Genomic DNA, 16107 nt, shown 5'->3' with positions numbered 1-16107 from the left:
CGCGGTCGCGCGGCCGAGGTCAGTGACCCCGATTCGATTCGGCTCGATCAACCAACTAACCAATCGGCAACGCGGAAAAGAGGCAACAATAGGTGCGATATATTCGACTCCAAACGTGCACTTCTCGGTCCAAATGCTTTTTTTAATATAGGACAAATACAATATAAAGCGCCACTTGATAATACCGTGTCATTCGTATCAGTTTGACAGTTTAAGTACGTAAATACAATACTTTTTACTCGCGTGTTCTTTTCTTAAGCGAATACCATCAGTCTCCGCGCACAGAAATCCGTCGGCCAAGATGTTTGACATTAATTCCGCTCCGCACGATTCATCCCTGAGAATTAGCTGTTCTTTTGCCGCTTCGAAACATCCGGTATGCAAAGAGGAATATATTACATCTACGCTCGCGGACGGATACGCGGACGCGTCGCTTGATAATGAATCTCACTGGAGAAAAGCTGCTGCCTTTATGACGTTCTAGTCGATTAAACGCGACGTAATCGTAGCTACCCGCCGCCGGCAGACGTTTCCTGCGTCTCTCTCTCTCTCTCTCTCTCTTTCTCTATTTTCCTCTTTCTTTATCGTACGCGCGCGTGGATTGGCATCACCGACGTAATCCAATTTGACGGCGACGTTTCGCACGATCTCGTTCTCTCTTTTTCTCTCTTTGGTATCTCGATATCTATTAAAATTTATTGCATCTATTAATATTTATCAAACGGACTCTTTCTCTCTCTCTCTCTCTCTCTTTCTTGGTTCTTTCAAAGACGCCAAGAACCATCGGAAGCTTCGTTAATAAAAACAAAAATACCATAAGCATCTTTAACGATTACCTTCAGCTTCGTTTCACAAAGAGAATATTGAATAGTTTCGCTCTCTTGAAACGTCAAGTAGAGAATTCCTGGCTCGGATATAATTTTCGCATATACATAAATTACACACAATTGTCTGCGGTGTGTGTACAAGCTGAACGCGCGGACTCCATTACAAAATTGTTATTACGAAAACAGATTGAATTACGGCATTCTTGATGCGGCATCGACTTCCGCAATCGGACACCGATACTATATAGGCGCGTAAAGGTATCGATACCTCGTCTATCGGTCTTAAACATCCCGACGAGTCGTCGTCGCTCGCGTACGGATCGTTAATAGCGCACGCGCGTCTATATGTATATATATATATATATATATATATATATATATAATAAACAACACGCTCTCACAGAGATACAGCTGTAATTCATAGGGCACAGTATAAGTCGCGACGGTATGCGAAAACGATGCCTGGGCGTGGTAACCGGAGGCTCCGCGCGCTCCGGACTGATCGCTGCGCGCCGGGAATCTCGCNAATATTCTATATCTATATATAATACACACACGCATATATATATATATATATATATATATATATATATATATAATAAACACGTGGATGTTAATGAGATACGGCTGTAATTTATAGGGCGCTGTATAAGTCGCGACGGTATGCGAAAACGATGCCTGGGCGTGGTAACCGGAGGCTCCGCGCGCTCCGGACTGATCGCTGCGCGCCGGGAATCTCGCGCAGAGCGTGTGTGATAAGACACACACTCTCTCTCTCTCCCTGTCTCTATCTCTATCTCTCTCTCGTCGCCGATACCTAATTCGATCGTGGTGATACAGGTTACTCACTCTGCATCGCGATCACATTCGCGGAACGACACTTACCTGAAAACAAAAGGAAAACGACGGTTTTAATAAATACATTATCCTCTCCGCGCGCGGTAGCTTTAATTGAAATAACTCCACATGCCATGAACATACGGCGATGCGCGGCGTGTTTTGCCGCGAATTACTACTTCGGTACATCGATAGAATGAACATTAATACGCGTAATTAACGTCAGTAGAAATAAAAAAGCATCGGCGTGGAAAATTGCTACGGTTTTTTTCATGAATAATTCCCGCGCGGTCCACTTCGACAAAGTAAAGCCGATGAAAGCGATACGCGAGGGATGGCCCGTGTGTGTGTACACACGCCCGCAAAAGCGGAACGCGCAAAGAGAACATCTGAGATAACGACTCACAATACCTCGTCCGAATCGCAAAACGGACATAATGCATTTAAAGGAAAGATCGCCAAGATCGGATTTGTAATGGCGCATGTGCATTTTCTAGGTCGTAGCGGGTGTGTTATTTTGTTGCGCATGCCGCAAGTGTTTCCGGAGAAACGATTTACATCCGTGCCGTTAAAATGTGGTTCGCGTTTCCAGTCGAGGAACACGCTATTGTTTTTTTTACTTCGGTCCCGTCCGTCGCACGGATGTTCGCGCCGCCGCCGTTCCAAATCGGACGGCAAAATGTGTCATGAGCGCAAATCAACACGCTGCTGATAGGTAGACGCGATAAATCATGCCGCGCATCGGTGTCGGAAGTATGAGCATCGGTATTGTCGGTCTGACACGCTCCGACCTTTGCACGCATGTGCAATTGTGTCCAACAACTAGTTCACTCCGAATCGATAACGCATTTAGGAGCTGCCGATAGAAAACAATATCGGAAGTGTTCATATATTTTGTATGTATGTGTGTGTGTGTGAGAGAGAGAGAGAGAGAGAGAAAAGCTTGTAAAAAACGTCCGTGGTAAAGTCACGACGTCGTAAAAATAACAATACAATTTTGTGAAGTGTAATAAAAAAAAAGGTCGAAAGTAAATTACACTTGCAAAGTAAAAAAAACCCCGAGAGAAAAAAAACACATCAGGACACATCTTGAAAAAGATGTACCGCAAGATTGTTGGGAAACATGATGGCTCGTCAAGGCTGCTACGTGACAGTCTGACCTCACGGCAAGAAGCTACAACGATATATTTACCACCTGGAAGTGTTTGGAGGGAGATTCTCATCCGCGTTCTCTAATGGTCTATTATTGGATAGTCTCTATTAAAGCGGATACTTCAACGAGAATCGTCTCTCGTACGAAAAGTTACGGCATAGTGTTCTGCAACGTAAACTTTACGTTTATATTGCAGAACACTGTGTCGCAACCAACTATTTTGAGTCGCGCAATTCTGAATTTTTATTCAAGGAACAATAATATAAAATATTAAAATAAAAAATTCAAATATAAACACAAAGCAATAATTATAATTAGTAAAAATTAAAATAAAGTAAGTATAATTAAAATAATAATTTTAACTTACTATAATACTATAATTAAATTTAAAATAATAATTAAAGTTTATTTGAAACATCGCTGTTAAACAACTAAACCGTGGCACTGAGTTCAATAAGCTGTCTTTTTTGCTGTAATTATTTGCGTCTCTTTTATTTCAACGTTTTTTGTGTGTGAACAATGAGAATAAAATAAAATCACATCACAAAAATAGAAAACCTTTCGAAAAGACCGCCATTCAGAATCGATAGCGAGCGGGCGGTGGCGCTCGCGAGTATCGTGTCTCGTCGATACGCGTCATGGCACACACAAACCGTGTGTCTGTAACGTTATATCTCTCTTCTAAATTGCGGAATATCTGTATATATACCACGCATTTCGCGCAAGAACGCGTTTGCTAAATTGAGTGCTGATACGTTGTGGAACTTGCATCAACGTTGTAAACTGCAAATACCGTGCAAGAAACAGCACTTACTGGTCCCCAACGATTGCGCAGCCATTTCTTCACCAGCATCGGAGCCTCGCGCATGCGTGTAAAAAAGTGAGTACCATTGGTACCGCAATAAATGGCGAGAATTTTTAAAATAAGAGTCAACACAAAAACAAAACACACATTTTTTGCTCTCTTCTGTTTCTTTAGAAATAAATAAATTATCAAAAATAAATAAATAAATAAATTTTCAATATAACAATACAAAACAAAATTTAATTTCGCTCGCCGCGAGTGACATTCCACGATATACAGTATCAGTATTGTCTCGCTATCTGTTTCCTTATTCAATTTAAACAACAAACAACTTTGAATTATATCGCGCAAATTGACTTCACAAGCGCGGTAGAGTTTCTCGTCAGAGTTTGTTGTTCGAATTATTCGTGAAACTTCGCAACTACTTCGACGATGAAGCAATCAAACTCGCGGCGTATGCGCTTTTGATGTGCGCAAGCGAGTGAGATGCGTGTCATTAATTACTCGTCTCAAGATTTTGACGCGAACGCGCGCGAGACAGACAACGTTTTCCACGCGGGGTACACGATCGTTTCCATCGAGCGATCGTATTGAACCTCGTTGACCTTGACATTTTGTGCAGCTCTTGTTCTCGCGTCTCGTTTATTTTAGAAAGGTAGAACATGCGTGACGAATTCTCTCGCCCTGCGGGTACACATATACAAGCGATTAGATATATATATGATGCCATTGCTTCCATCATCGTTTCAATTGCGCGTGTTCTCGGGAACACGCAAGCTCTTCTGAAAATATAACGCCACTCCTTTCTCCGTCTTTGAACAAACGAGCAAATCTTTTATCTATCGATGCTGATGTAGCGCTTATTTATTGAGCAATTTTTTTATATTTTTTTTTTATATTATCCCCCTTTCTGAATTACTTACTTAAATTTTTGCGAAAATTATTCGAGACTTCAATTTTTAAATTCCTCTTCCGTAACAAATGTAATTGTTCACTTATCTCTCTGTCCTTACAGCCAATGTTTTTTTTTTTTTTCTAAAGTATATATCTCAATCGAAATATCGAATCGCAAATGTTCAAGACGCAAATCGGACGGAGATCGCTGCTCGACGCGAGATGCGCCAATTTCTGGACGAAGATATTTCACAAGAAGGAGAAGCCGCTCGCATCGGAGGTGAGGGTCTTCCATTTTATTTCTCGTTAATTAATTTCAACCGTAGCGCCCGATTATCTCGCCGTGTCATTGTCTCTCTTTTATCGGTTCGGGTGAAATCACTTCTTTTCTCATGAGAATCCCGCGACACGATCTTCTACTTTCTCTCCGACATTTTCTTACGCAACAATGCACGTCCCCCGTGTTACATTTAGCGTGTTTCCATTCCCGCGGCGCTTTGCGATAATCTCGCGAAATCTTTTCTCCCAATCGAATCTCCATCGACTTCGAGAATCCATTGCCTCGAGCATTGTATTTCTTTCCGCCGAGCGCGATTATACCGACTCGAAGAATTACGCAGTCCGTGCGTTTTATCGCGTTTTTGTTTTTTTCCAAATAGCGTTCCGAGAGTTATAAAACTTCTCTCGTTTGGTTGATAATATTATAATTGATATACTCGTTAACTCATCGACACGCATATACGCTTGTTTTCTTTCTCTTACCATAAACGACATCGCATAATTCTAGAATCTTATTCCGCTGTGACGCAAACTTCTACTCCCGGTGCAATTTAATCCCGCGGTAACGCGAAACGAGACGAATATACATAAGTGTAATATGACTCGCGCGCGGGTTGAGAAACAACATTAGCAGCGCACCGGCTAGTCACATTTCGAAGTAGCACGAACTTGCACTCTCAACCCCCTTTCGGGTTTCTCGATGTGCTTCCTCTTCTCTCTAATCCCCCGCGACGGATTAATTTTCTTTTATACACACGCGCGCACGAGCGCGCGGAACGAGAGAGAGGAGGAAGAACAGCCGGTCGGTTGCTCGACGGCAGGTTGTTAACGATCGTCAAGGAGAGAACGACGTAACGTCGTAACGGTGAGATGTAACGGTGACGATGTGACTTTTGTCACGTGTCTCGCGATGATCTCCGCAAGCGAGAGCCTGTCCCGCGGTGGATGATACTTCCTTGACGACCCGACCTGCACAAAGTGGCTCGATGATGATTGCGCGTGTGTGTCGCACAGGTCCTAACGAGCTACCTTCTGCAAACCAACGAACCACCGTGGACGTCGTACTTCGTGCGTTACGCCGACGTGGTGAACGATCAGCGGGGAATGTCGCACTTCAATTGGTCGGCGGGCGGTAGCAATTACCACGTACTTAGGACCGGTTGCTTCCCGTATATCAAGTACCACTGCAGCAAGCGACCGGTACGGGACCTAAGCGGCGAGGACAGATTTTTCAAGGCGATCAAGATATTGAACCTCGGTAAGCCGGAACCTCGCCGACACGAAGGAACAGCGTCTGTGTGTTCGAAAACGCGGCCTTGTTTATTTGTATGCGATAAAAGCCCGTAAATCAGGCTCGTAAATCTCGAAATTAAGAGAAATATCGTGATCCTCGTTAATTTAAATTTCTAGCCGATTTTTTAGTTTTCGAAGTTTCTCAACTGAGACAGACACAAAGCGACGAGATTGTTTCGTCTGTCTCGCGTCTGTTGCGAAATATTTGAAAACCGAGACAAGGTTCTCAAGTTCTGTACCGGAGTTTCTCCATTTCCTGAGAGAGAAAGAGAGAGAGAGAGAGAAGTTACACAAAGAGACTTAAATTTCACGAAATTCCATATAAACATCTGTTGAACCAATTTGTTAAAAGTTTCTCCCGTCATTAGGGATCGGAAAAGTTTTCCAAGACGTGCGCACACACTCGTCCTCGCTGTCGATTTAATTCAGTTCGTATCTGAACGTACCGATCGGAACAAGACGTCGACAGACTCGCGCGCGTATATCGATCTTATTTGATTTAATTTCCAACGTTCGAGAAGGAAGGTAAGACGACAATGTTAATCCCGCCGTGGTGAGCGTCTCGTTTAATTCATTTCCAATTGGTCTTCTGCTATCTAAGCCATGGCGAACGGGTTCGGCAACGCGAGTCTCCATACGACGAACGCGCTCACCATTTTACCTTCCACTTCACCAGGTATTCCCACCCTGATGTACGGACTGGCGGCGACGCAGCTTATCCGACACCGCGAGATCGTGAGGACGCCTCGGGGTGATGTGACGATCCACTTCTTGCTACCGGAAGACAAAGGCTCGCAGTACTGAGGTTTGGTTGCGACTCGCGCACCGACGCCAATTCCATTCGTTCGAAAGTTCTGCGCGTCACGGTTTTCCTCCTTCGAACGACGAAATAATACGTGGATAGATCAGACGATCAGAGAGCCAGGCGATCGTCGTACAATAATCGGTTTTTGCCTCTCTCGCCCGGTCCTCGAACGCGGAAGAAGAGAAAATTACGCAATGACGGAGACAAAAAAAATATCGGCGAAACTGTCACGATAATTCCACTCGCAATCAATGAAAGCGCTAACTTCGTTAACTAAGAAAATAGAAGTTGCGCGTCGGAGAGGTAGCGATTTGATGAAATCGCTTTTTTTTTTTGCGCGCGCGCGCGCGCGCGAATAGACCAGGAAATCTTTCTTTGCAATAGTCGCGGAGAGTGAAGTATCGAAATAAATAGCTTTTACTCGGGAGAATAAACATCTCCTTTCTCTTCCGTCGAGAAACAACACTTAATTATCGCTTTTCAATGTGGTTCTTCGAAGGTTTTTCTCTTCTCGTCGAGAAAACACGGGATAGCTAGACAAGTGATCGCGCGGACGTTAATTTTCGCAATGAAAGTTCGTTCGTTTCTTCTTCGCTACAATTGTTTGTTTATGTTTGGACATTAATTTCATTGGCGCGCGCTTCGGTAGCTTCCTGCTTCATCAATCAATTCAAAATCCCAGACTTCCTCGAGGTCTTGCTTAAATTTGGTGTAAATTTGGCGCGATAATTTTCCAGACGTCGTCAGGAAGGAGTTCGGGGGCGGTTCGATAATCGCGTTTCGATAGAGCGCGGCGACGTTCACTGATGAAAATTGCCGCGGGCGATCAGGGCGTTGGAACAAGGTGCGAACGCACATAGTTAGCATTAACGCGGCTCTCTAATTAGCCACTAACCGCGTGCGCTTCCCGACGACTTGACGATACATCAACGTCGGTCTCGGTGGAAGCGAGGCTTATCTCGCTCGCTTGGACTTGTTTCCGCGAACGACACAATATGCATATAACGCGCGCGTCGATGATGAAAGCCGACCGCTGACATTTGCTGAGATTCTCCAGTCGGGATTTACGAGCGTGCGTGTCTATACCGCGTAATTATAATTCGCGTTAATTAACGAACTATATAACGCGTCAAGTAGATTAGCGATTGCACCATGTGGCGTTCGTGTTCTCTCCCTCGGAATCGATCGAGCGCATTAAATTGCATACGTATATTTTTGTAAATTATTGCATATATGTACACATTAATATGTATATAATAAATTATAAAAATTTAAAAACCAAATTTTATCAAGTTTTACAAAATACTTTGTACGAAATCTTCAATATAAATTTTTTCAAGTTTAAATAAAAATAAAAAATAAAATTTACATAAAAATTAATCAGTTGCTCAGTTATTACAAATGTTGGTCCGCAGTACGTCCGCACGAATTGCAAGTAAGCGGTGAAAGTAAACACATAGGAAAAACCGCGATTTTTTGCAAACGAATCAGGTTCACAACGCGCGTTCGGTAATATTTGGATTTTATACAGTCGCGGCGGGCAAAAAAAAGTTTGCGCTGGCAAGCAGCGTAAAGAAATTTACACGCAATGACATTTCGAGTCTCTATCTGTATTTGCGCTAGAAACTCGGAAAGTTTTTGCCGTTTCGACATATACCGCAATATCGGCGCTATCATTCAGGTGCGCACTTTTCCGAATGGTTAATTTATCATTCGATAACTACGTTGATAACGGCTGAATAAAAGTATCTAATTAGCCGCGCCGGTGCCTTTCGTGTTGGCGGTTAAGCGGACTTTCACCTGCAACCTGCACCTCTCCTGCGTTTGTTACGAACGGCGACGTCTTCGATCTTTCCCCCCTCTGCCTTTTCGGGATACGCGCGTAATATTCTCTCTTTCCGTCTCTCTCTTTCTCTCTCGTTTCTTTCATCTCCCTATTAACGAGACGCCATCACGAGAGAACCAAAACGATTGGCGATCGGGCGTGTATGTTTCGATTTTTCTTCGGAGGATAAAAGTGGGTTTTTTTATCATAAGGGCAATTAAATAACACGAGACACAGGACTATTTTAAAACTTGTAAGATCTTGTAGAACACAACGAAGAGAGAGAGAGAGAGAGAGAGAGAGAGAGAGAGAAAGAGAGAGAAGACCGAGCTTCTCGTTCTTGTCGTAACAGAACGATGGCGATAACGATAGCAGTCGTGTCGCGTAACAGCTCGACAGAGACTTTGCCTTGCCAGGCTCCGTTGTAGTCGCGTAATCAAATAACGCCGCCGTAACGATAAAAGGCAGGATAACTGACAGAAACGAAGGGAACCGGTTGCAACGTATTATTTCCCGCGTTCCGCTTCCTGTGCACGACGCCAGACCACCAGTGAGGTTTGCCGAAGCAAATTTTAACAGACGCAGATAATATTTGCATTAACGTTTCCATATAATTGCGAATATTAAACAAATATTCTCCGAAAACAATATGTTGTCTTTTGTTACAAATTGTTTGTTGTTGTTGAAAAGGTCGTAGCGTTTTTCCGATAGTTGACATGTTTGCCGTAGGCAACATAAACGTCCGAGAAAAACACAAAACATCGCGCGCGGATATTAAATATCGAACATGTGAGCGTTTGCAGAAGCTAAATTATGTTTGAGTCGATACAACAAAACCAAAGTCAAATTTTATAAAAAAAAAAAAAAAAAAAATCGCTGCGTACTTTTCGAACAACCCAATAAATAATCGCTATTAATTTTCCTCTTCACGTGGGGTGAAGGTTAAACCGATACACAGCACACGTGCGCGTTTCACACAACACACAGTCTCACGTTCGAGGCGATGAGTCCGCGGGATGAGCTCTCGATGTGCGGCATATCCGCATCACGCGCAATTAATTTTGCGCGAGGCTCTCTCTACGAGCGCTCCATTTGCATGTCCGAACGACCGTGGCGCGCTATTCTAGAGATAGCGTCTGCTCGTAACCGGGAAATCTACCGCGATATTAAATTCTACAACAGGTTCCGATCGTTGACGCGTAATATTTGCGAGACAAAACTTACGCCCCGAGATAGAGAGAGAGATAGAGAGAGAATATGCAAAACACGCGCGAGCGTTGTAAAATTAGCGTCCGATATTAGATAGAACTCAAGAGAGCAACTCTCTCGTTCTGATTGAATAGCAATGAAGCAGAAGAAAACCCGAGCACTTGTGCATTTGGATTTCTACGAACTCTCGATATCGTAAGATCCACGAAAACACGCGATCTTTTACTTTTTGCCGAGTGTGTGCGTGTTGCACAAAAACCCGAGATCACATTTAAATTTAACCACATCGAGACGTCTTAACACCAAATTCGATTGCGCAAGAGTGGAATTTATATTTCACTCTCTTGCTGAGTGTCCTGAAAGACCGAAAGTAACACACAAACACACACTTGTTCCAACTGTCGACAACATTTCGCAATGTCATCGTATACTTTTGTTTTCCGCAGAACTACGCATGACGTTGCATTTATTGCATCGTTCGCACTTTTGAATCATTCAGAAGTGCCGCCGCAAGAGAAGAAAATTAAATAGAGCAACGCGATGTGTGTATGTGTGAAAAAATAATAATGCTCCGGAACCGAGGAAAAGATACCATCACGTCCGTCCGGTAAGCGCGATGCGTGCAATAATGACGTTGAAAAGAAGGCCGATTTCTGATGCTTTTGATATCTTTCTAAAGAAATGGGTTTTACATTATAAAAGAGAGAGCTGCGCGGAAGAGAGAAAGCTGCTTTTTTAATTGCGTATATTTTCTCAAAGTAAAAGAATTTCGACAACATATGTTGCAAAAGTATATATAGTTTTCAGTTAATGAACTTGAAAATTAAAAATCTGAGCTGTTTTATTTAAACACAATTGCGTCAAATTAAATTTAAATAAAAAAAATTTGCCTCGTCAGAGTGTAATGCCGGGTGTCAGCTGAAACGCGAATATGCCTGTCGATTTATTTCTATAAGCGCGCTATTTTCTCAGTACACACACACACACACACACGACAATACGAGCAAATACGATCGCCGGATGAACGGTCGATCCGCGTCGATTCACCGTCTCTTATCTCATCCGGATCAGGACAAAGCATCGAAGGCAAGTTAATTTTAGTCGCAAAGAGAGAGGGAGAGAGAGAACGAAAGATCTTCCGGCTCCAGGCGCTCGCGAATAATCGCGCATCCTTAGGGAGCTCGCGTGAGTCACGGCCGGAATTAAAAGCACCGTTCCACGAAGATATATCGCCGGGAAGAAGCTTCAATTCCGCGTCAGCTTCATCGAATTCGCCGCGATATAGTCACCGCCAATACCGGAGAGAAACCGGTCGTTGATTTATCGCGCTCGTTACCGAGGACTACTGAATCGGCATTAATTTACGTGCGTGTACAAATCGAGCGCGAAATAGAATCGTTTCCCTCGAGGGATCTTTTGCGATCGCGCGCTCGATATTAACGGTATATCGATAACTGATCTGATACTCGCATTTCGTTGCGCGAAACCAAAGTGGACGGTTGGGCGCGCAGATAGCGTCGCCGATCTGTCGCGATTGTTAAATATGTCGCGTTTACGTTGCGCCACGTAAACGCCAATCGCACCCCTCACCCTCTCCCCCAAGGTGATTTTCGCTCACAAGACTATAGTCGGGATTTTTCGCGTTCTCGTGCTCGCTGACCCGCGAAGATAATAATCGGCCGTTTGACGCGCGTTGACCCGCGGTAAAACACTTCGCCGCGAGCAAAATCGTCAATTATTACGCTCGGTTCTCCTAAATCGTGATTTTAATGTTTTCCTCGAATACCTCCTACCTCTCTCCGCACGCTCGAGACGACGTTTAAGCGAGAACGACTTTGGTCTCGTATAAACACACCATTTACCGCAGTCGCGCATAAGTGTCTGCGATATTGCGTTTGAAAATCCATCGCGAAAATCAATCATTTCGCGCGGAATACGCGCGCGGGCTCTCGCGCTATACACGGCCGGTTGGTTATAAATCGGCTTGGAATTAGTTGCTCGGTAACTTGCTAGCGAGCGGATAATGGAGGCCTCGGCGTAATAATGAACGCGCGCGCGCGCGCGTTAAAATCGGACGTCCCGCGCGCCGATGCTTTATGGTGCCGGAAGTCGGACGCGCTCAGAAAATTGAATCGTCCGTTAAAGCGTGTCCCTCCCCCCTCCTCCCCCCGCGCCATTATTATTTTCACCGTTTCATTAGATCTCCGCGAGACAAACCCCGCGCGCGCGCGCACCGGGCGTTCTTGAGATTGGCTCGTTCCTTCGCCACGGCAACCAACTGATAATTACGTTAGCGTGTGGCGGGCGATAATTACACGGCGCACATTCGGGGGACGTTTCAATGGATGTGGTATCTACATCGCGCGAATGTGGAAGCGTTCGCTGAACTTTGAATTTACACGGTATAACGTTAGCGTTTCCGTCACGTGGCATATGAATGCAATAAACGTAATCTCGAATCTCGCCTAGGCGCTCATTTTTACAAGCGAACTCTGAGAATGCGGCGAGAGGTGCAATCGTCGTGGACCGTTTTGCGTGTGTGTGTATGTGTGTGTGTGTGAGAATCTCAACTCCGTAGGGTTCCTTCCGCTTTTCCTCGCGAACGCGGAACCCTTAGCCCCCCGGGTAATTGAACCCCGCGCAAATACTCTCTCATGCGAGTACTTTTTGTCAGTCGATCGGAACGATATCTTTGATCTCTAAACGTATCTTTTGAATCACGAGATAGTTGCATCATCATACTTTTGGTCGTTCTGTGAGAAGAGTCATTTATACAGGGTGTCTCATAACGAACGAATCAGCCGAAGTGTGTAGGTAGATCGGGTCAATCCGAACAGAAAAGTTATTTACCATTTTGCAAAATGTGCAATAGTTATTAAAATATGAATTAATAAATGTGAGCCAATGAGCGCGCGGGGGGCAATGATCGGACTCTAGGGGTACCCCTCGCCGCTGTTCGCGGCGTACCGCCTAATATCGCCCGATCGCAAGAAGTTGAGTCGCGCCGCGCTAGTTTGTTTCTCCGCCTCTCATTGCTATGACATTGCATGAAAGAAGCCATTTTTCTTTACAGCNGATAATCGTGCACGCCTATAGAGTCCGATCATTGCCCCCCGCGCGCTCATTGGCTCACATTTATTAATTCATATCTTAATAACTATTGCACATTTTGCAAAATGGTAAATAACTTTTCTGTTCGGATTGACCCGATCTACCTACACACTTCGGCTGATTCGTTCGTTATGAGACACCCTGTATAAATTCGTAAGTGTGAAAAAAAATTCCGCAAATGCGCGTTAACTGCAGAAGTTAAACTTCGGGAAACGAAGATTTTTTTATCAGAATTGCAAAATAGAAATTTCTGATTTCACATTTTTGTTTGAAATTAACGTGTGAATTAATTGTCACGTAATCGTTACATAAATTATTGTGTTCGCATTGGGGACATTCGTCTCTGCAGCCGCGGTGTTCACACGTGTGTGCGAAATATTAGCGCGCGATAACGAGAAAGAAGAAAAAACACACACGAAGTCGCGCGATAATCGAATCTTTCGCTCGAGAGACATCGTCGGCGTTTCTTTTCGGCTTCCTCTGGGAAATCGATTTAATTAAGTCGAATTTGAGTCCCGCAGCAGGATAAAACTATATCGTCCAGATGGCGCGCGATGATCGGAGAATGTCGTGGGTCTTCTCATCGCTTCGCTAATTAGCATGGCGGGGAAAAGCAACGCTGTCTCCCTCTTTCTTTCTCGGTCTTCGTCGCGCTATAAAATTACATTGATATAATTAATCGCTTGTCACAAGAAAGAGAGAGAGAGAGAGAGAGAGAGAGAGAGAGAAACCGACGCAACGTTGTTACAAAATCGATTTAAGTAATTAAAACAGGTCGGTCGCAATTACGTATCGTGCGACTCGACTGAAAGTTTGACGAAATTTAACGACGACATTTCGCAAAAACTGCTGCCCTGGGCCGACTTTTAATTACGTCGGCTTACTGTTCTTAATCTTCAAGCTGCTGTCTGTATTTTGTGAATTGGGTTACGCGTGACACACACACACACATACACACACGCATACACAATTTACGTAATACCCGCACTTTTAACAAGAGATCGTGTCGTTTATAACACATGGTAATCAATAAAAAATAATTAAGTATACGTATTTCTCACAGATCGTCTGAAGATTATATAAACAAAAAATATTTAAGTGTTACAAAACGTGAGAAGATGTTTTATTTGTTGCCGATAATGTAGGTTAATGTGACGATTAATTTATCAATTTGGATGTAACCGCTTACGTGAATTGATTTACATAATGAACTCCATATACAATGAGCCGGTTATGTGTACAGACGCGACGAGAAGAGAAGTGGAGCAACTGGATGGGAACATTTAGGTAGGCGTCGAAATGTAGACATCGCAACGCGTCCGGAGTTCTTTTTTTTTCTTTCTCAAACGCGAAAAAATCTATTGCGTCACATCGAGGTTTCCCGATCTGTCTCACGATACAAAATTTCGCACCGTAATTTATAATAATAAATTAACAATAATCATGCGTGTCATATTGCGACGCGGAATAAGAAAGATGTGTGAGAATTGCTTGGATTTTAAATAAACCGAACAAAATTCCGATATATTCGCGCGTTAATCTTGAAAGAAATAAAGATCGCGCGCGGTTAATCTACAATGACAATCGCGATGCGGACGCGCCGTAAATTCCGCGCGCGTCCTGTCTTCCTCGTCCTACGATCTCTCTTCCGGTTTTTCTCTCTCGATTCCCCGATCCGCGAGCGGGAACGTGGGTGTCGCACGTACGCCGATTATGCCGGGGGAAGAGGGGCCGCTAATATTCGCATAGCACATGTGCGCGCGGGCGCGATTACACTTCTCAGCCGCCACGAGGAACAATGCCATTATTCCCGCCTTTGAGAGGCACGCGGATGTATCTCTGAGTACCATTGTACCGGGCTCGGAATATAAAACGGTCGGCAACAACGAGATCGCAACGATAGACGCACGCGCGCGTGGTTGTTTATGCGCCATGCGACCATAAGCAGCCCCGACGCGATGACTTATTCCGCGCCGGAGCTTCTTTAATGAAGGGTGCTTCCTCTTCTCGCATAATGGAGACATCTGTCGCCTGTGTGCGCACGTATACTCCAGCGGATGTCAACCGGAAAGATCGTCGTCGCTTCCGTGTGTCTCATAATTCGAGCTGACTCGTATATAGAATTGTAATTAATCCGTTTTATATTAATTAAATTTATTTTTTTTTAATCAATAGTTCGCTCGTGAAATTGTCAATAAAGTTGAAACAGGCCGATACGAGCAATAATCACAAGTTGGTCGTGTATAAGTATTGGATTTATTTAAATATCACAAACGTTTCAATCCTTAGGATTGGACCTTCTTCAGTGTGAATGATACAATGTAATTTAAATATAGAATACACGAGGGTCGCACAGCATCTTCAACACAGCGGAGATGTTGTAAACTTAGTTATTCAGAAACTGTGTACCGATAGGTACATTCTATATTATAGGTGTATTCTATATTTAAATTATATTGTATCATTCACACTGAAGAAGGTTCAATCCTAAGGACTGAAACGATTGTGATATTTAAATAAATCCAATACTTATATACACGACCAACTTGTGATTATTGCTCGTATCAGCCTGTTTCAACTTTATTTTTTTTTTTTTTTTAACATACTAAAATATCTCTTGACCAATTACGCACACGAGAATGATTTTGAAGACTTTTCACTTTGTTGTTTTTGAACTCCGACCCGAGTGGTTTTGCGGTCTGAGTGCGGAAGCTGCGAGAGAGCAGAAAAGTTTTCCAGGCCGATTTCTTTCGGTCGAGCTTGGAAATCGATTGGAAAGCGAACTGAATCGGACCTCCAATCAGCTCGAAGTACTTATAAATACTTTCTGGTTCGAAATCCACCTAAAATTTGTAGGTCCACACTTGATCATATTTACAGTTTCTGTACTTCAGGCCGAAACCAACTTTATTTCTACACCGAAAAAATTGTATTCTTGTTTTGAGGATATCCCACTTACTTTAAGTATATTTTATACTAAAATAGGCGCCAAGAAGAGTTTCTTATTTTAAGAAAAAAATCCTCTAAATAGTAATATTGATAAGAATATATACTGATTAGAATATAAAA

At 43.5% G+C, this 16107-nt stretch overlaps 1 protein-coding gene across 2 annotated transcripts; it reads left to right on the top strand.

Annotated features, from left to right (window-relative positions):
* The first annotated feature begins 3447 nt into the window (after positions 1-3447).
* LOC109857285 (uncharacterized protein C15orf61 homolog) lies at positions 3448-8149 on the top strand. Of its 2 annotated transcripts, XM_020433450.1 has the most exons (4): positions 3448-3697; positions 4664-4796; positions 5810-6053; positions 6765-8149. In XM_020433450.1, the coding sequence occupies exons 1-4, from the start codon at positions 3684-3686 to the stop codon at positions 6890-6892; spliced, it is 519 nt and encodes a 172-aa protein (XP_020289039.1). In that variant the 5' UTR covers positions 3448-3683; the 3' UTR covers positions 6893-8149. The 2 variants fall into 2 exon arrangements, with proteins under 2 accessions (XP_020289039.1, XP_020289041.1); XM_020433452.1 differs by lacking the exon at positions 4664-4796.
* Positions 8150-16107: the final 7958 nt, after the last annotated feature.

The sequence above is a fragment of the Pseudomyrmex gracilis genome, unplaced genomic scaffold (assembly GCF_002006095.1).
Source record: "Pseudomyrmex gracilis isolate BER0280 unplaced genomic scaffold, ASM200609v1 scaffold_154, whole genome shotgun sequence".
Taxonomy (NCBI): domain Eukaryota; kingdom Metazoa; phylum Arthropoda; class Insecta; order Hymenoptera; family Formicidae; genus Pseudomyrmex; species Pseudomyrmex gracilis.
This window is presented reverse-complemented; position numbering and strand designations above follow the sequence as displayed.

What these genes read in the sequence shown, in the direction of transcription:
- LOC109857285 (XM_020433450.1), top strand. An exon ending in AGAAGCCGCTCGCATCGGAG is followed by an intron (nt 4,797 to 5,809) that starts GTGAGGGTCTTC and finishes TGTGTCGCACAG; the next exon opens with GTCCTAACGAGCTACCTTCT. An exon ending in GATCAAGATATTGAACCTCG is followed by an intron (nt 6,054 to 6,764) that starts GTAAGCCGGAAC and finishes CCACTTCACCAG; the next exon opens with GTATTCCCACCCTGATGTAC.